The sequence below is a fragment of the Ambystoma mexicanum genome, chromosome 9 (genome assembly GCF_040938575.1).
Source record: "Ambystoma mexicanum isolate Mex_15411 chromosome 9, UKY_AmexF1_1, whole genome shotgun sequence".
NCBI lineage: Eukaryota > Metazoa > Chordata > Amphibia > Caudata > Ambystomatidae > Ambystoma > Ambystoma mexicanum.
In genome coordinates this window covers 1,491,824,086-1,491,845,646 of record NC_090931.1, presented here as the reverse complement: position 1 = coordinate 1,491,845,646, position 21,561 = coordinate 1,491,824,086, and the positions used below count along the sequence as shown (strand labels likewise).

Below are 21,561 nucleotides of genomic sequence, written 5' to 3'. Positions count from 1 at the left end.
AACCTTGGCAATTATAGATGTACTATTTTCTAGATTCAGTATGGATATAGTGGGCCCTTTAGAAACCTCAAAACTAGGGAATTGATATATACTGGTGACCTTAGGTTATGCAACTCGTTACCCTGCTTTTCCTTTACGGAATAATACTTCACAGCAGATCTTAAAACACTTACTTCCCTTCTTCTCTAGAATTGGGTTTCCAGAAGAGATTTTGACAGAGCAAGGATTCACATTTATGAGTAAACTTATGGCAGAGGTTGAGGAGATCCTTCAGTTTAAATCTTTACGTACCTCCATTTACCATCCCCAAACTGATGGTTTGGTTGAAAGATTCAATAACAACTTTGAAACACATCTTAAAAAAATGAATAGAAGCAGATAGGAAGAATTGGAAACATTATAATGCCATGGGCCCTATTTGCCATTAGGAAAACATCTCAGTCGTCTACTGGAGTATCCCCATTTAAGCTCTTGTATGGGAGAGAAGCAAGAGATGTACCGGATATGTCACAGGAACATGGGAAAAAGAGAGAGAAAGCTACACTGCCCTTATCTCAAACCACTCAGCGATTGAAAGAACGTATGGCATAATAAGAAAGCAGTGAGAAGATCTTTCTCTGTGGGCCACAAGGTATTGGTTCTACTTCCCTCCTCTGAAAACAAAATGCTCTCCCGGTGGCATGGACATTATGAGGTCATAGAGTAAGCGGGACCTTCCAACTATCCAATCTCACAACCAGACAGAAATATAAAAACTCAGATCTATCATATTAACCTTCTTAAAAAGTGGAGAGAAAATCCTGTGCAAAACACTTCAGTTATGTGAACCAGTCTATTGAATGATGGAAATAACACTAACAATTTAATTTCTCCAGATTTGGCACAAAACCAAGATTTAATGAACCTTCTTCAACAATTGCCTGTTGTATTTAAAACTGTACCAGGGAGAGTTAAGGGGGTGTATCATTATATTCGTACCCCTCCACTGAAGGTTGTACATCAAAATCCATATCGAATTCCTGAGAGCAGGAAGAGGATTATTCAAGAAGTAAGTGGCCTTGTTAAATGCTGATATTATCGAACCCTCACAAATTCCTTGGTCCGCTCCCGTTGTACCAATCGTGGAGATTTTGTATTGAGTTCAGAAAGGTTAGTGAGGTATCACAGTTCTATATTAATCCCATGCCTATGATAGATGATCTTATTGACAGGTTGGGGGAAGCAGTATACCTTTGCACAATTGATTTGACTAAAGGATATTGTCAAGTTTCAGTCAACTCAGCCGATGAACCAAAAACAACCTTTTCTACTCCTACAGGTCTAATTCAATTCAAGGTTTCACCCTTTGGATTACATGGGCCATGGCCACCTTTCAAAGGTTGATGTCAGAATCCGAGTCTTCGGATTCGTGACTCACCTGTTTGTTACTTGTGGTCCCTTTCTTGGAGTTCACAGACTTCTTTTTCCTTTAGGAGCGAGCCTTATAGAGGTAAGGTCTTGATTCCGCTGGATCCAGACTGCTGGGCGGCGACGAGCGCACGAGTTCCAGGCTCTGACCTGCGGCAGCTCTGAAACTCGGGAAACATTCAAGGTTCCTGGAATGATCCAGGAAGGTTCAGGGGCAAAGAAGGAATAACAGTAAGCGAAGCTCCGAAGGCAGAGATCATGGAGGAGTTCGGAAAGGGAAACCAGGAAGGATAATAGATGCGGGCACTTAGTTAAACACGAAGGTAAACAGGGCCAGGAGAGTTAGTTACACAACTTGCCAGGACAAGGGGTACAGGCAAGCGGGGCGTTGAGACACGCCAAAGCACGGGGCGTGTCTGCTTTCAAGGAAGCATGAGAGTGACTCGGAAAGACTAGACTGCACAGTTTCTAGGCATCACCCATGTTGGGAAGGATCGGAATGAAACGGTCATTGACTAAGGGACCAGGCTGACCAGAAGGGTCGGTATCGCTGGTTCATGACAGTTAATAGATCAAGTTCTTCAACTATACGTTTCTTTTTTGTGGGGCTTATATTGATGATATCATCCATATTAAATTGTGGGAAGAACATATGTCCCATTTATATCTGGTTACTCGAGCTCTAATGAAAATTGGACTCACTGCAAATCCAAACAAATGTCATTTAGCCAGATCTGCAGTGAAATATCTAGGCTTCTTTCTAGGGAATGGATCAGTCTAGCCCCAAACTGTAAAAGTAAGAGCCGTTGAAGCCATTGAAAAACCCAAGCCCTTAAGGCCAAGAAAGAACTAAGCACCTTTTTGTTTTATAGATGATTCATTCCTAACTTTGCATGCATCACTTCCCTTCTGACAAACTTAGAATTCCAGAACCACAGAAACTTAAATGGCGGCCCAAGGATCAAGTGTGTTTTGATAAATTGAAACAAACCTTATGTAGTGAAGCCGTCTTGAAGATGGCAGATTTCAACAAGGAATTTATTCTGCAGACTGAGGCATCACATACCGGAGACCAGTTTCTAAGCGCAAGACCGGGTTCCAAACCTGTGTTGCTATGCATTGTCCTGCTTCCAAGACAAACGCGTTGCCCCTGAGCTATCCGCCCGCCCTTAGGACCATACTGGTGCAGGGGCAGTTCTCTCAAAATGTCATGATGGTATAGAACATTGTACCTCTGTATCAGTAGAAAGCTATTTCCTCAACAGAAGAACTTTGTAACTCTTGAGCTTGAAGCCTTAGCTATCAAGCGGGCTGTGATCTATTAAAAATATTATTTAACAGGTAGGACATTCCGACTTGTTACAGATCATGCCCCCCTTAAATGGCTAAGCCTTAGAAAGGACACTAATGCCAGAGTCATGCGCTGGCTTTTAGATTTACAGCCCCATTGTTTTTTTTGTCTAACATTGGAAAGGAAAAGAACAGGGCACTGTAGGTTTCCTTTTTTACTCAATTTTCAATAGAGACTGTGAAAACCAGTGACATTAGAGAATGGGTATGTGATGAATCTAGTGAAATCATCACAGAAAACCCAGTATGGGCCTCCTCTCATCTGGTCAGGGGAAGGCAACCACTACCTGATCCTGACCCTGGAGACAGTATTATGAGGGTGGATTTCTTGGGTAGGACTCATATCAGGAGGAAGTGGTGACCCCTGGTATTCATGATTACACTATTCTCCCTGGAACATTGATGGTCTATTGTAAAGTAGAGCAAAGTAATGTAACTGCTATACATATCACATCTGCTAACTCTGATAACATCCAATTCAACAATCAAACAGAAATGAATAGACATAAAAGACTCAAACCCATAATGGACTTCAAGATCCATAATACCTGTAGTACTGGGATGAGGAAGAGGGACCAAGAGTCAATGAGGATTAAAAATGCTACTGAGGGGAATATGTGGTCTAGTTGTTTGAAGGCAAGGCACCTGAGCAGGAGATTTAAACCTGTAAATGGTTCTCAGCTGTGGAAATGAGTAGCAGAAGCAGTCAGGAAAGACAACAAAGCGGTTGGTACTGCAGCGGGAGTGCGGACACCAGCAGAATCTGATGTGGGCAGAGAAGGCGTGTTGGTTTGCAGAGTATGTGCAGCAGGAAGCAGAGTCGTGGTGAGCAGCAGGGAGATGAGCCCAGCTGTGCAGGAGACATGCTCCCGACCCGATGCGAGTTGCCCAAAGGTGCTTAAGGATGAGAAGACTCAAAGGAGCCGGTGGGGCTCAGGAGAAGGGCTGTTCAGGCGGTGGCAGGTTTGGAAGAGCTGTCAACCGGACCACCGATATGCAGAAGGTCCGTTGCAGCAGCAGGGAGCAACTCAGAAACTCCAGTGTGTTGGCCTGCAAGAGAAGGTAACCCTGGGGCACTCCTAGTCGAACATTTGTTAAAACCAAACTATTTTGAATACCAAACAAGTAGAATGAGAAGGCAAAAAAGGGCCAATTCACAATTTGTGAGATGACAACTTGGGGAAACCTGTAACCCACATTCCCAACAGAAAAAAAAGCTACTTATCCCTTTGGGATTAGTAGGCTGAAAGCTGAAATTTAGAGAAATGAAATCTTATGCTGTATGAATTGTATTTTAAATTGTGTAATGTACTTTGTGAAAAGTCAAATATTTGACTGTACCACCGTAAAGACGAGGGAGCTCCAGTGAATATTGACAAGCAGGAGTTCATATTTCAACATAAAATATCTTGTTGAAATATGCCCAGGGACCGTATCTCTCCAGGACTGAAATCTCTTCACTGGCTCCCAGTGGCTGCGAGGATTAAGTTCAAAACCCTCTGCATTGTCCACAAGGCCTTCTGGGGCCTGGGACCTAAATACCTTCAACTCTCTCTTCCTAAATATCTTCCTTCACGAGCCCTTCGCTCATCCGTCTCCAACTCCCTCATGGTCAGCCGCTTCTCGAAGCAACGAGCTGGGGGTAGATCTCTCTCCGCAGCAGGGGCCTCCCTCTGGAACAGCCTTCCTGCCTCCCTGAAACTTGAGGAGAACCATCTCCGATTCCGGAAGCACCTCAAAACCTTCCTCTTCGCTTCTGCCTTCTCTCTCCCTCTCCCCTGCTAAACCTGCTTAACTCCCCACTGAATTCAGCACTAAACCTGCATCTGGGCCACTCTCAGCAACCTCGGTCCAGGGCCCAGCCACTCTCCACTTGCACTGCCTCCCTGGCTCCCCCTGCACTGTGGGACTGTCACTGTACCCTACAGCCCCCTTCCCAGCACTTGCTCTGCACTTACCTCGCACTTGCCACCAGCTGGCCCTTTTTATTTATTATTTATTATTTATTATTTTTTACGCTACTTACCTTGTACTGCACTTTCCCCCCCACCTCCTCCCCCTGCACTTCCTCCTTTTCCCCTTACCTCTGCACTTGCGCGATCTGAATGACACCTGGCCTAGTAGGATCGTTTGTCTGTCTTCCCCTTGTTTCCCTCCCTCCCTGCCTCGTCGCGCCTTGAAACACTTGTGTATAGGCGCGTTACAAATACCATATCATATCATATCATATCAAAGCAGTACACGGCAAGTTTCTCCCAGAAAAGCTAGGGAAGAAAAGCCTGGGACTGCATATACCTGCCAAATCTTTCAATTAATGGAACCTCAGCAGGACAAAACTAAGTCTCAAAGGAAAGAAATAGAAGGACGAAAGTCAAATAAATTCCACGACCAAAAAGGCGACAAGCTAGCAATGGGTATGCCCCAACAAAGAAGAATGTAGCCACTACAAGGATCAAGTACAGACATTTCTGAGGGTGTCAATTCTAGACAGGCACTTCTTTCTGTTGGCCTAAAGATTGGCTCATGGAATACTAGGGGCTTTAAGCACCTGACTGCCCACAAGAAACGTGGCTAATGGAAAAACCTACATTCTCTGGCACGCAAAGAGAAAAAGGGAAGACGTAGATCAGGCCTCATCATCGCCATTACATCCAGAAGTGGCCTTAACCTGGTAAGGGTACTCTGATCCACAGAGTTTGTTCTGGTAATAACCATTGCATGGGCTCCGACCACAAATTACACAGGGAACAACTCCCAGGGCAAGATCCTGTTGGTGAACACATACTGGAATCCGAAGCGGATTTCGAATTACTATTTCAATACTCAAATGGAGACCATAATCGATGATTACTTGACAATAAGTGCATCTAGCTATATCATTTTAGCGGGAGACTGGAACACTGACCTAACTCAAGAACGACATCTGCCATTGGGGAGAGCGCGACGATGGAATAACCTAATAAAATCAAGAGAAATACACAATCTCCTTCAGCGAGCCGGCTCCAAAGAAGAACTTATCCCCATATGGGAGAGAAATAAATCAAACCGGCACCATCGATTATATTCAAGTCTCACGTAGCTTACTGTCAATAAAGGAATCATTTGTGGTGACCAGGACTAAATATAGTGATCACAACATTTTGATCTTCACTTGGTCTTCACCTAAAGTCGTACCTAGCTACACAACTCTAAACCTGGAAGTCAACCAAATCGGCACAAGGTTAAGGCTACCAGAATCAGCAATCATCCAACTCACTCGGATGTATGTGGAGGAAACAAGTACGGAATCCACTGGGGCCAGACCATCGGCTGATTATGCAGTAGTACTTTCAGCATTTGGACCCAGGAAAGGAAAGAAAGTGGGGCAAGTTAAACCTCCTGAACACACATTTAACGAAGAACTGGTAGAACGAAGAAGATGGGTGAGGAAATTAAAATGGGCAGCTGCAAATTCCAACTCTGTACAAAAAAAAGAAGATGCTATTTCTGCAGTTAACAGCTATAAATCCTGGCTGAAGACTTCAAAATTGGCACGTATCCAAGATGATGCCGAGACCATGCTCCGCACTATCTGTGGAAAGAATGTGCGGGACTTTTGGTCACTAATAAAGGGGGATGCAAAAGTGTTGAACCAAGCACTGCAAAATTCCATTGGTGACCAAAGATGGGAAGCTCACTTCAAAGATCTGTACGGCGCATCAGTGACATCGAATAACTCCCAAGTATCTGGATCTGGGAATACGTAGTGGATCCCGACAGATCTGGAAACGATCAAATGGAAAATCAAAAAACTCAATGGTTCTAGAGCGGCGGGCCCTGATGGCATCACAAATTTCGATCTTAAGAAAAACGTGGAATCCTGGGCTGCTTTTATCAAAGAGGTATTTACGAACTGTGTCAAGCTCTCAGAGATTCCACCTTCTTGGAAGAAGGCGATCGTGGTGCCAATTTTTAAAAAGGGCTCAAAAGACAATCCATCGAACTACCGCCCTATAGCATTGCTGGACACGATAGGGAAGCTTTTCGGGGCTTTGGTCTTGGACAACCTACAGACCTGGCTATCTACATCAGCGGTGTTCGACCCACTTCAGGGGGGTTTTGTGAAAAATGTCGGGACGACAGTTAATATTCTGGCAGTGAGCACATTGAAAGCCAAAGTATCTGAGGGCCGGCCAAAATTATACATGGCCTTTATCGACCTGGGTCAGGCTTTTGACCGGGTAGATAGATCTCTACTTTGGGCCAAACTACACCGTCATGCTTGCCCCCTCGAGATCCTGGATCCAATAAAGGCCCCCTATTCAGAAACCTCAATGTGCGTACGCCTAAACAATCTGGGTCGTCTCTCTTCATGGATCGAGACAGGGAGACGGGTCAAACAAGGCTGCCCGTTGGCCCTGGCATACGGCGACTACAGGGACTATGAGGATAGAGTTCGCTCATTCCCGCCAACACTGGGTGCAAATAAAATATCAAGGCTGCTATATGCAGACGACATTATCTTCATGGACCTCACCCCTATCGGCCTACAGAGGCAGATAAACAACCTTGATGCCTATCTCAAAGAAAATCAGCTCCTGATAAACCTCGATAAAACAAAAATAATGACATTTGGAAAGAACCCTAGGAATGTGGAGAAATGTGTCTGGTCTGTGGATAACAAACAAAAAGAAATTGTAAATAATTTCAAATATCTCGGCATCATCCTAAACAAAAGCAACAAGGAAGTGCCAATGCAGGAAAACATAATGACTAAAGCCCGTTTGCTAATCTCCCAGTCTCGAGCATTGGCGAACAAATTTGGGCATTTCACATTGTCACCAATACTGACCTTCTACAAAACGAAGGTCGTTCCCAGTTTGACCTATTTTGCAGAAGCGTTACCCAATTTACCAGAAAACTTCTGGGCAAGAGTGGAGGGACTTTACTGAAAAAGGGTCCTTAACCTCCCGCAGCCTCTTCCGATTGCATTAATAAGGAGGTAGCTTTCACTCCAATCACTGGGTTCTATTGTTGCCCGAAATGAAACCATGCTTTACCGCAAAACCTTGCTACCCTCACCCCCACTAATCCTGAAAGCAATGCATCAGGAAATTCTGGCAGGTTCCTGTAAAATGTTGCAAGACTGGTCACTCAGGGTGCAAACACTGCTACACTGGGTGGGTAGTTCCAGTGAGGAACTTATCAACAACCCGGTAAAGGTAAAACAGCGCATTCTGGAGAGAGACTGGATTGACACGCTGGATAAGGCTGCGTCGACAAAACTGACACAAGATCTGCCCTTGATCTGGACCAAAGTAAACTCACCAAAACCCTACCTGCTAAAATGTCCGGACAAGATCTGCAGAGAGTCTTTTCTGAGAATCCGGCTGAACATTATACATACTAAGAAAGTTCTGTCGAGAAGGAAGCAGTGCGAAGACAATTCATGTAGATTTTGCCTACTACCAGAAGAGATGGAAACTGTCAAACATCTATTGTTGCTCTGCCCAGGGGTGTCGACTCCCCGCCTAATTCATCTAGGACACCTGTTCAAAAATCTGCACTTCTACGATGAAGAGGAATAGTGGTGCCGGTTAATGAGTGGGGAAAAAACGACATGGGTGATCGCAGTGGTGGGCTTCTTTCGAGGTATCGGATTGATTACCTAAAGGGGGAAGGCCCCTAAAACTCACATTTACTTTCCGTTAAATCTGGAAGGAGCCACTTTGAGAGATGAAAATTTGAAGAGACTAAAAGCAGGGAATCGAAAAAACTGAACTTACTTTATTTCTCGGGCACCACCTGTTGTCTGTTTTTTTCTTCACTTCTTCTACTTAGGAAACCTATTTTTTAAAAATTGTTTTATGCAATCAAGTAATAAAAAAATAAAAAAATGTGACTGTACCACAATATTAATAAAACAAAGTCTATGCAGAAGAAGTAAGAGGGCAAAAAGGGCACAGTCCTCCATTTATGTGATGTCAACTTGGGGAAACGTGTAACCCACACTGCCAACAGTGCAGAGACTATAACCAAGAGCAGCAGAGGTGCAATTCTCCTTTCCTGAGACACCAGTTTGGGGGATATATGTAACTCGTATTGCCAACAGTCAAGAGACGTGAAGGATTGACAACCATTGTTCAACCCTCCTCACATGGGATACTGGTGTGAAGTGCCTGGGAACAAACATTGCCACTAACAGAAGAGACCAACTGCAGTAGAAGTATACCAGGCAGGAGAGTAAACCAGGAAAGAAACAGTTGCTTTGAAGACATGTGGTTGTGGTAAAAAATGTGTTGTGGAAAGATATTGATAACTTTATCATCTTCATAAACTGTTGCATTACAAAGGATAGTTGCTGTGCTATCCTGACAAAAGTATTACATTGGAATAATAGTTGTGATATTCTAAAATGTGCTTTACATCCTGAGAAGGATATTTTGTGGAGAAAAACAATTGCTTTTGTTTAAGATGGTTATTTTGTGAAAGACACATTTGCTTTACGAGGAAGGATACTGTGTGGAGGAAAACAATTGCTTTGGGTTTTGAACAAGTATTTTGTGGAAAATACCTTTGCTTTACCAAGTGGAAGGACACATTTGATGGAAAAGAAATTCTGTGTTGAACTGAACAGAACTTTGCTGAATCAGAACCTTTCCAAGGGTATTCCTGAATTGATCCAGGGGAAGGGAGTACAACCCTGGTCACAAAGTGTGCTTTCTTAGAACTAGGAGTTTGAACCTTTGCACTGTTTTGTTGATCTGAAGACAGACAAATTTACTTTGTACACTTTGGTTACATGTATAAGTGTGAGGGTCAGATACGTTTGGACACTAGATCATCTTTCTTTAGTTTTAGTTTTCTAGGTAGGAACATTCTCGTTAGGATAGGGAAAGACAGGCATTTATCTATCCCGCTTTCTTTTAAAAATGGCAAAAATTGAGTAAACAACTTTTTGTCCGTCTCGCATTTGTGACCCATCACACATCCCTTCCACCCATTCATTGTTGTAAAACACAGATCCCTCAATATGCATATGTGGTCGTATCCTGCACCAAGGTAAGGTGTGCCCTGTGCCATTTGTGTATGATAACGTGCTTTGTGTTGTGAATAGTAGCTCCCCCTTCCTTGCACCCTCAATAATGTACTCTAGAATCATATCTTTAGTCTCTTCCTATTTAACCAATTTCTTTAGTTTGATGTAATTATCCGGGTGGGCTACCTTGACCTCCTCCACCCAATACACTTGGACCGTGTGCCTTGGAACAGTCCCCAAGTCTTGGAAAAAGCCAGGTGAATCAGGCACTGTCCCATCTGTACTGGTACTTCCTGAGGAACAAAGGTTTTGGGCGTGCCTGTGATGTGTGGAATGAGAGAGCACACGTAACATATGTCATTTGTCCTCTCTCGCCCCACTGCCTTCATTGGTTGTAACATACGTTGGCCGAATCGGTATGATGCTGTTCATCAATGCTGTCCCCAAATAGATCTGGCTTGAATATCTCTCTCTTATGTCTAAACACAGAACCATTACTCCCTCCTGCACCTTTACTATAATTTCTAGTGGGGATAAAAGATCGCCTTTCTAATATATACAAAAGAATAGGAAAATAAGGAACAAAACACAACACTAAACCCTAAAAAAATATACACAAAATGTTGTCTGAAGTACTCCTGCTGGTCCGTCTCACCTTCTCTTTGTGATGCTGATAGTGAAACATTAGGTCTCATGTATATGCGAAGTGAGGACATAAAAGTTACAGTGAGATCATATATACTACCCTCCTTTATTCTCCTGCAAGGGGGGGGGTGCCTTTGTCTCAGCGGACATCCGTCAAGTGGATCCATATGTAATGGTTGGGTGAGAAGTCCCAGCCCTGAGCAGACCAGATAGGTCGGGAAACCCTGCGCCCGAAAACGCAAGAATCAAGGTAAATGACACAGTCCTGTTTTATTAACAATCCAGCTAAAAGAGGAACAACAGCAAACACAAATTGACTCTACGTTTGTATCAGTCTTGAGGTTGACAATGGTTTAAAAACACAAAATACGTATTAACGGACATCATATTACACTCTTCGATACAAAATCATACTGGAAGGTGAGATTGGGTTAGGGGAATCATCTATGTATACAATCTGTAAAGGTTAGTCTTTTCATTGGTTATGCATCTGATGGCTCTACCTGACACCACCTCTAAATTGATAGCAGTGAATACATGTCATTTCTACACTACTTGATTGGCCCATGCAACAGTTGCAAAACAACGCTATTGGAGGACATGGATTGGTTGGCATTGTCTTTGCCAACCTTGACTATTTGGCAGTTCATCAGCACATGAGCAACAATACTTACAGGGAGCGACATCAAGGTGCTTCTTTTCCCAATTATAACACACTGGGCCTCACAACAACTTTGCTGGTCCGGAAACAACAGCACCCGCCCACAGACTTTCACAGAAGTACCGGCACAGTTATTACCGGTGCCAGTGTTTCCGTGGTCCCCATTCCCATAGAGTCCTTTGGGACTCTATGGGAATGGGGAACAACATATTACCAGCGTCTGACTTCCCGGTTTTACCTGCACGGTTACCGCCCGACCCGTAATGAGGCCCACTATCTCTGATTTCCTTGGCTATGAGTCAGGACCTTCAGCTTTGAACTTGGTTTTGTCTTGTATCTTTGCTCTGAGAATTTGAGGGGCATGAAGGTTTCAGTCTATCAGTGTCTAGAATTAATGAATAGCCATTGTTCTCCAGCTATAAGTCACATGTGAGAAGACCACATTTTGAATTATTCTGCTTGACTTTTACTAGGATTTTACCCTGTTTTAATGTGGGTGTCTTTACCCTGCCTGTCCACTGCAGACTTGTTCAAGGTACTTTGCACCTGCTCTTCCAGGACTGTTTGTTTCTTTATTTAATCTAAGAGAAATGTGCCTTGCGCTTTGGAATTATTATCTTCTATTCTCCTGGGTGCAAGTCGATACCTCAATTTTTTTATGTGATGTGGCAGGATTGCGATGTGATGTTATGCGATGCTATGATGTGCATGATTGCTATTCTATGTCATGATGTGCAGAAATGCTATGCTGTGATGTGCAGAATTGCTATGCTATGTTATGCAATGCTGTTAGGCTCTCCCATACCAATAGACCTCAGACCCTCCATGTCACTCCCTCAGCTTCCCTGGGCCTGCTCTACACGACACCCAGACAGGCCCAAACCCCTCCAAGGGCAGAGGACACGTCAGACCTTCCCTTTTGCTTATTCTCTACAAGTTTAGCTTTAGCCCCATATATGGGAGCTATCAGAAGGGGTTTCTGCGAATGCTGCTTATTCATAATCCAACACGATGTCCCTTTCTCACGAACAACTCACTGTGAGAGAAAACAGACTAACACCCGAGCCGTATACCTGAAGTGTCCCAATACAATGGTCAGGCAATTACTCAAGGCAGAGCACGAAAGCACACTCTGAGGAAGACAAAGCACACAAGGAAACAGCAGTTCCAAGATGGCAGTTTAATACAAGGTGAAGACGACAAGACCGAAGAGGATTGAAAGGAGGGAAGTACCCTTGACCTTTTCACAGAAAGACTGTGGGCCTCATTATTAGTTTGGCGGTAGCCTTGCTGGTAAAACCGGCAGGCTGGCGCCAAACTTGCAATTTCTTCTGGCGCCCGTGAATGGGCAATTACCGGGTCATTACGGCCATGCCAGACCTGGTAATTGCCCATTTGCGGGCGCTGGAATGGAATGTTCCCATTCCCATTGAGCCCCAGAGGGCTCAATGGGAATGGGGAGGTCGGATGCACCGGCACCATTTAGAATGGTGCCGGTGCATCTGACATGCTCTGCTCGTGGGTGCCGGTACGCCCGCCAGGTCCGACCTGGTGGGCGAAAAGGCACCCGCGAGCAAAATGTGTAGTTTGCCGGTCCGGGAACTACGGTACCAGCAAGCTTACCGGTACCATAGATCCCGTACCGGCAAACTTGTAATGAGGTCCCGTAACTTTCATGAGCCTTCGAGAATAGGAAACGTAAGATCTCGAATCAAACCTGAGGAATCCTGCATTGTGTGTCGGAGGTACCCGGGGCTTTCCCGTGTCGATAGTCAAGGCATGGAGAATCATTTGCTGCCATGGTACTGCCCTTGGCTCCTACAAAAAAGCAGCACCAGTGAAGTCAGCACAGCAGGGGCCGGTGAGTTGGGGAGACTGATACCAGACCCTTCTGTGTGGAAACCAAGGTTGCAAGTGGCAACATTGTATAAAGAAAATTGAAGAGAACAGTGTATGAAGTCTATGTGGCAAGCAACATGAATGTAATTAAAACAGCAGATGAGTGATTGAACATTGAAGTTAAGATACGATACCGTAGACAGAGCGGTCCGGCACCATGTGGGTGCTCATTCGAAGGTCTCTGTTAGTTATCCATTCGAAAGATTCCGATACTTGATGTAAATTGAAATTGGTCCAAGCCCAGCTGAAGGAGACTAATTGTGTTAAAAAGGCATCTGAGCCAGCTGAGGGGTATCCAGGGAACTGGGAGTCAATCCAAAAAGAATATCCTACAAACATTGTGCTAAAGGGATCTGAGCCCAGCTGAGGGGAATCCGGGGTGACTAGTGAATCACCTAAAGTGAATACTTGTGAAAATCCAGAGAGGAAAATAACTTGTTTTATTTGGTTGCATCAGGCCCTCTGAATGAAGAGAATTTGAGAAGCAAAGAGACTTGCGCACCAAAGTCCCTGGTGCTAATGATTGAACTGTATCCTCGAGCTAAAGAAGCCATAGACTGTGCTGCGCTCGAGTGAACCACCTTGTCCCATGCTGAAAACGTGGGGAAGGGAGCCCAACATCCTAAACATCCTGACATATCATTTTGTGAACACTTCTTTCTTTTTCGTTACACTATTCCCCACACTATTTGTATTTAGAAGTAAGGATTGGCAATAGGTTCATTAGTATAGGCCCTTTTATTTTGACAAGACTGTACTAGGACTGTGTTATTATTATTTGATGTTCATAGCTTGCTCCCATCTGTAGATTTAGGATTAGATAAGTGTTTTATCAAACCCTTTTTGAAGTTTAATAAACACCCTTGAACGGTGGTCACTTGTGTCTGTCTTACTGTTAATACCATGCCGTCCTTACAGATAGTACAGAAACATATTAGTGTTTGCATACGATATGCTATATAAATCTGCAGTAGGGTGGGGGGCGCTAGAGAGAGCTCCTTGTGCAGGCTGCCCAAACACTTGCCTACTGTATGCTGTTTTTCCCTGCTGATAACTCTGTATGCTGTGTATTTGCCAACAGGCTAATAGCAGGTAATTCATGTATTGGATCATAGTCAAGCCCCCCGGGAAGGTGACATCCTGGAGTACTTCCTGCAGAACCTGGGAGAAGAGGAATGGGTAGTCCACAAAGCCGATTGGAAGGGACCTGTAGGTGAGCTGACGTCCCATGTATCTGAACGCAAAGAGGTACTGAGAGTCATGGTGGATGGGGGCAGAGAAGAAGGCAGAGGCAAGATCAATGCAAATGGAAGATTGTGCGTAGGATGGGACACAGGAGAGAATGTTCAGGGGGTCTGGGAACCACCGGATGGGAGGGTACCACCATCTTATTAAGTGCGCGCAGACTGTGAGCAAAATTTTGCCTGTGCCCTTTTTCTCAATCGGCAGCACCAGAGTTTTGCACAGGCTAGTGGTGTAGTCGAGGATGCCCTGTTCATTGAGGGAAGAGGTGACAGACTTGATACCTTCCTCTGCTCGAGGGGATAGTCTATACTGGGGTACACGCGTGAGAGGAACTTTTGGATTGAGAGTGATGTGTACAGGTTTAGCCGAGATAATGTGTCCTACCTTATTGGCATGTGCTGCCCAGAGGGCCACTGGCACAGAGTCAATAAGGTGTTGTACCTGTGTAGCTTGTGCAGGTCTCAGTAATGAAGGAAGCCCTGTAGGAGGCTCCTTGTCCGTGGCTGAGTGCGGGTCCAGGGTGCTGTGTAAGTTGAGGCCACTGAGTATGGGATAGTGTGGTAGGACATGGTGATGAGAAGGTTTCCTGTCTCCTTGCGGAGTAGATGGATCAGTCGAGGAAGCAGGCGGGGTGCGAGTGGTAGGGGAGAGTGGGGGTAGCGTGTCTGGCAGCTTACTGTGGCGTGGACGGTTGGGGGGAGTGTGGCAGGTGGAGTTGGGGCAGAAAAGGAGGTTTGGGTGAGGTGAGCATGGTGCTACTCCATCTAAAAAAAGTCTACAGGTGGTGCTGTCAGTGCTTCTGAACCAGCCTCTCTAATGGTTTCTGCAGAATCACTTGGGTAGATGCCTGTTTTGCTAGTGGGTCTACTCTTTTGCCAGCCGGCTTTTGAGAGCAGCCTGCACTGCTCTAATTCTTTCTCCAACATAGCCTGAGAGTTCTGAAGCGATCTAGTCTCACTGTTGCGCAATCTGTCCATAGACACTTTGTACCATGCAAAATAAGCTGCCAATGACCATCAGACAACTTAAACTTTATTTGTTCCAAAGCCTTGCGCAAGACAACAAGGTGGTCCACCTCAAACGACCTCTACAGTGCCCAATGAAACCCCTTTTGACCCAGAGTCCAAAAATTGCACGCTTTCAAATATTTACAGGTGTATGCCCCATACGTCGAAAACATGAAGAAGGCATGTGTCCCTACTGCAGGAGTAAGTTGTGTAAAGCTCACAGCCCATAGCTAAGTCTAGAAATCCAAAAGAGCGGGGGTGACACAAACGGAGCTGGGCCCGCAAGTACTGCAGATCAAGAGGGGTATTGCAAACAGCAACCCGGCAATTGGTATTTGCAGGTGGTGACAGTTTCAAGACAAACAGGAGAGGTGGTACACAAAAGTGAGACAAGAGCAAGGAAGTATTGATAGAGTTTGCTGGATATAAAGATAAACTCATATACAAGAAGGACCAGAGGAACCATGTCCAGCTTATCTCAGCAATAACATTTGACACTTAACTATCAAATGGCCAAAATGCCCTTCACTTCGCCTCTATAGTTGAAATAAGACATAGATATAGACCGCAGGGCTCTGAGTGCTGTGATAAGTAAACCATTGAAACTGGGAGGTCAATCATGCAAATTTAGTTAAGCAGGAACTTTTTTCTTGTCAATCAATGCCTCTCCTGGAAGAAAAGCATGTAGGTATTTTTGTAGCACTCAGTTGTCTGTAGAATGGACAGTGTGCTGGTGAATAGTAGCTCAAAACCTGACAAAACCCACAATAAATCAAGAAATAAAACCAAAAGTCAATTCATAAAAAAAAAAGACAATTACAAGTAACCGCAAGGGACTATGGCAATTCCCTATACAAAGCGGGCCTTCAGGCAGCAATTTAAAGACGTCTGGCGTAGGCCAAGGAAATGTGTGGTAATGGCATACCACGGTGACCCTTTGATTAAGTTGCAAATGTAAGCCACGGCACGGAGAAAGTCCAAACTAACTTGACGACAGAGAATAATCACAAGGTCAAATCAGCTGTACACCACCAAAATAAAACAGCGATGCCATGCTGACACAGAACTCCTTATAACCAGCAAAGGACATAAGCATAGGAAATCTATGCACAATCCTGTCCAATGATACCACCAAACAAGGACCAAAATCGTGGTACCTGTTGGCGAAAATGAATTACCAACAAACTCAATCTGGGGGCAGCGAGAGAAAAAGAAAAAAAACACAAGACAAATTCTGTCAGCTGCAATCCTGGAAATGGCAGCCCACAGGAATTCACAACAATCAATCTGAGAAAGTACCTTTAATAGCCACCCAGTGGCAAATGCATCGCAACCTGGGGTCATGTGACAACACACCTGGACCCCCCCAGACCTAGTCACAAACCGTGTTTATGTGACAACACACATATACCGCGGGCTCAGTGACTCTTAACCCACTTAACTAGGAGACAGCATCATGTCTCACTAGCTCCAAAACCAGAAATCGACCGTGACAGCACCCAGCCCCTTTCCTAAATCACAAGAAACTGCAATCAGTATCTAAACATTGTCTTCAAACAGTGAGAGCAGCAAAGCGAACTGCAACATAAACAGTTAAACCTAACATGACCAATGTATAATCCAAACAGCCAGTGCAACAAGCGATACCAAATTTACCAGTAGTGTAAGCAACAACACTTCCTTTATTCTTACACAGACCATGACAAATAGACAGAAATTACATTACACGATAGATCAGTTGTTCGTTAGAAAGGCCCTTTAAAGAGAAAACTACACCTCTCCTGCTTTCTGTAGTCCAGAGCTTGACTTTATTTATTTATTTATGCATTTGTAGCAGCGCGCTGAACCCTCAGGTATCTAGGCACTGTTTACATTAGGGAAAGGGGGAGGGGTGTACAGGTAAACAGGGAAGGTAGGAAGCGTATGTTCAGGACGCTCAGCAGTAATATAGTGTCTTGGCTCCGAGGAGCTTAGAGGAAAAGCCAGGTTTCCAAGTTTCTCCTAAAGGATCAATAGGAGGGTTCCATTCTGAAGAACAAGGGGAGATTGCTCCACAGCTTGGCGGCGACGACAGGGAAGCTTGAGCCTCCTGCAGATTAGCGATTGAAGTTCGGCACTTTGAACAAGTGGTCATGTGAGGATCTTATTGGGCGAGAGGGGGTGTACTTTTCTACGCGCTGAGAAAGGTAGGCAGGTGCAACATTAGCAAAAACATTAAACACTGAGCATTAAAAATTCGGCTTCAATGTTGAGCTGTTCCAGCGCTTTCCGCTTTCGGATCGTGCTGCACTGATACAGGGAAGAGGGGTTCATGGGCAAATGCAGGGGCACTGCTCTGCTCTGCTATACTATGGGCACTATCTGTTTATCTATTTGCCTGCCATAAACTGTACACAAACTTGTAATACTATTTATCTCTCAGTAAAAGGCTAATGCATTTTTTTAAAATCCTTACATGCAAGATAGCTTGCTGCACTCAATCTTAGTTATTCCATGTTTTCTCTACACCAAACCCAGCATCTAGCACCTAGAAGCCCACAACAGACAGACAGACTGCAGACAAACACGATGAATGTGCCTGACAGAGCTGAAACTTTCTGCCGTGCTGCTATCACATCCAAATACTCAACACAAAACTCAGGGCATGTACGGAGAGAGAGAAAAAGCATATAAGACGTTGTAAAACAACTTTAGTCACAATAACATGCAGTGTTGAGAAAACACTGTGCCATAAGCAGAAGGTTGATATTTACTACTCTGTCTGAGGAAAATCAAAACAGTCACAGTCGTGCTCTTCAACCGAGATGTGCTGGAGGCCACTTCCCAATCACACCACTGAGTTTGGCATCTTTGCAGACAACAGGTGTGCCAATGCTTCTTAACAGCACCCTCACTATGATGAGGACCTAATGTAGCCGGCCGGCGGTGGTGGTGGTCAATGGCAGCCCCCAGAAAAAACTCTGCACAGTCCTTACCAGATGTCACAGCACCATTTCTGTGTTGGCCAAGATAAGGCCCCCTCGGAAAGCCTCCGTTTGTAGCAAATAAGGAGATCAGACAGCCGGGTGTAAATCAAGCTTCATGTATTTATATTGCAAATACACAGCATACAGAGTTATCAGCAGTGAAAAACAGCATGCAGCAGGCAAGTGTTCGGGCAGCTGGCACAAGGAGCTCTCACTAGCGCCCACACCCTACTGCAGGTTTATATAGCATATCACTAATATGTTTCTGTACTATCACAATGGGGCTGTTATTTGGCATGACATTACAGACAGTTGGCAAGAACTGTCGACATCTTCCTTGTGAACTTGTGACACAGTCCTGCTGGGACATTGTGTTGTATTATGAATAAGCGGCTTTAGCAGAAGCCCCTTCTGATATCCCCCACATGTGGGGCTAAAGCTAAACTTGTAGAGAATAAGCAAAAGGGAAGGTCTGACGTGTCCTCTGCCCTAGGAGGGGTTTGGGCCTGTCTGGGTGTCGTGTAGAGCAGGCCCAGGGAGGCCCAGAGAGGTGACATGGAGGGTCTGAAGCCTAACTGTATGCGAGAGCCTAATAGCATTGCATAACATAGCATAGCAATCCTGCATATCCTACCATAGCAGTCCTGCACTTCGTAGCATAGCATAGCATAGCAATCCCGCACATCATAGCAAGGCAAACCTGCATATCACAGCAAAGCATAGCAATCCTGCACATCATAGCATCACATAGCAATTCTGCCACATCAACCCCCCGTTTGGTCGTCCCTGAACAGGGTGTAGACCACAGGGAGCACGAATGCTATTTCAAAAATTCAACCCATTCAGTGTTGGACATGTGACCTAAAACATCTACCATCTCCCGTTCATTGAAGGCATCCTCCATAATGTAAAAATTCTCTATATCAAGTGGCAGCAGTCTAACCTCGGTGGGCAAGTGAGACACCTGTTCAGCGCAGCATGATAAAAGGCAGCAAATAAGAAGAACTATCATATTGAATGGGACTGGGATGAAGGGAATCTCCCCACTGGCATAGATAGGAGTATGGAAGTATATATTGCAATCCGAAGCATTCATTAGGTCAGCATAGGACCAAGGGAAGTTGAGGAAGGTGTTAGTGTCTGGGTGTAAGATGTGGTATGTACAGTTGGGTACAGCAAATGTCATGGTAACAAACAGCAAAATTGTGAAAATACTCCCCATAAACTAATGTAATAGCAGTAATATTTCTAGATTTAGCAGTCCTACCCTACGGATATTGGGGCCTTATGCCCAAAAGTTCCAAAGAGTGTCCGTCATCACCGGACCCGGTAGGCAGGAAAGATGATGATGTAAATGTTCTGTATCCCCGTCTTGGTGATGCTGACAGATGCGTGGGGCTGAAAAAACATTTGAGAGCAATGGGTCACCTGCCAGAGACAAGTATAGAAAAAACTTTGAGAGCGATGGGCCACCTGCTGGAGACAAGTGTAGTAAAAATAAATTTGAGAGTGATGGCCCACCTGCCGGAGACAAGTGTAGCAAAAAACATTTGAGCGTGAAGGGCCACCTGCTGGAGACAAGTGTAGCAAAACATTTTGAGAGTGAGGGGCCACCTGCCGGAGACAAGTGTAGCAAAAACATTTGAGAGCGATGGGTCACCTGCCGGAGACAGGTGATATGGTGGCCCCACTCCGCAAAGTACCGGTACCGGTAGCGGAACCTCGTCATCAAGAAGTGCTGGATGTGGAGTTCCTGGTGTTTTCGCTTCTTGGACCACAGGGGGCAGCTGAAGAGGAGTCTCTTTCTCCTGTACCCCTGCTGATTTCAAGTTTGATGTGTCTTCGGTGCTGACGGACGGTGGGTTGGCTTTGTCCTGGACCTCTAGCTGTTTTCAGTCACCAGGTGGAGGTGCTGCTTTCACACACTGGCTGACGTGAACCCAGGAGTCATTTCTTCTACAGCAAACAGCCGTGTGGGTCGCCAGTAATATCTGGAAAGGTCCTTTCCAGCGAGGATGCAGGGATGATTTTCGCGGATTTACTTTCAGGACGACCCAATTTCTCGGCAGGAGGCTGTGGCACAGCGTTTCAGGCGGTCGAGGCAGAGCTTTTTTAATTTGCTGGAAGTGCGAACTGAAAATGAGCATTAGTCCTTTGCAAAATGACACCACCAGATCATCATTCAGTTGTAAGTCACAGAGCTCAGCGGAAGGTGGTGAAGTAACTGGCATTCTCACGGGCCTCCCCATGAGGATTTCATGGTAGGAGAGTCCATGTACTCTGTTTACAGAGTTTCTTAGGTCCATGAGGACAAGAGGGAGGGCATCAGGCCAGTTTAGGCCGGTTTCCTGGCAGACCTTGGCAAGGCAGAGCTTCACGTCGAAGTTTTGGCGTTCGACTGCCCCTGCCGATTGTGGGCGAAAACTACAATGCAGGTGCTGGAGGATCCCCAAAGCACTGCAAATGTTCTGTACAATTTGTCCAGGGAAATGGGTGCCTCTGTCAAAGATTATGGAAACTGAAAGTCCAAAGTGTGGGAATTAACTCTTTTAGCAGTGTCTTGGCCACCGTAATGGAAACAGTGTATATACTGGGGTAGGCCTCGGTCCATCCCAAAAATGTATCAATTATAAATAGGATGCACTCAAAGGAAGCACATTTGGGTAAGCTAATGAAATCTATTTGGATATTCACAAAGGGGCCATAAGGGACTTCATGTGCCCCTGGAGTGGTTTTCACAGGCTTTCCAGGGTTAAACGTGAGACATGTTGGACAGTGAGCACAATATTTCTGAGCAATGGAGGGGAACTTGGGGGAAAACCAATATTTCTGGACCTCAGAGGTCATCTTCCCCATGCTTGAATTGGACACAGTGAGCAACACGTGCAAGGTATGGTAGGAGTGCTAGTGGGGCCACTAACTGGCCCTTGTTATCACGCCATAGACGATCAGAGCAACAAACACACTCTTGCTTTTCCCAGACCTGTTTCTCGGCCTGGGGGGCCGCGTCTTGCACGTCTGCCAGGACAGAAAGAGATGCTAGGGGGTCCTCCATCAAAACATCAAGGTCCTTCTGACCTCCCCCTCTCCATCCTAAAAGTCCAATCATTGCAACCAGGAGGCGGGAGCCGGCCCAAACTACCAAGGGCCACGACAAAGGCCCCTGTCTGCTGCCCTGCACATGAGCTTCCATGATGCTGCTACCTCACACCTCAAAGAAATCTGGACTACCATGACATTCCCACCTCCTTAACTATGGGTTAGTACCCTCCTTAATGGAAACACTCCTAGCCTCTCTTGACTTCACTTCCTCCTCTGCTTGTCTCCCTTGTTTACACTCTTGATTGCATTGCGTTTTACACC

General features: G+C 45.2%; 1 protein-coding gene across 1 annotated transcript in view; it reads right to left on the bottom strand.

The window, feature by feature from the left end:
* Window positions 1-21,561, bottom strand: part of LOC138489270 (zinc finger protein 268-like) — a 413,111-nt gene that overhangs the window by 109,618 nt on the left and 281,932 nt on the right. The window contains exon 4 of the mRNA XM_069616966.1: window positions 4,157-4,165. Within this exon, the coding sequence (XP_069473067.1) occupies window positions 4,157-4,165 (9 nt within the window). The remainder of the gene's footprint in view (window positions 1-4,156; window positions 4,166-21,561) is intronic.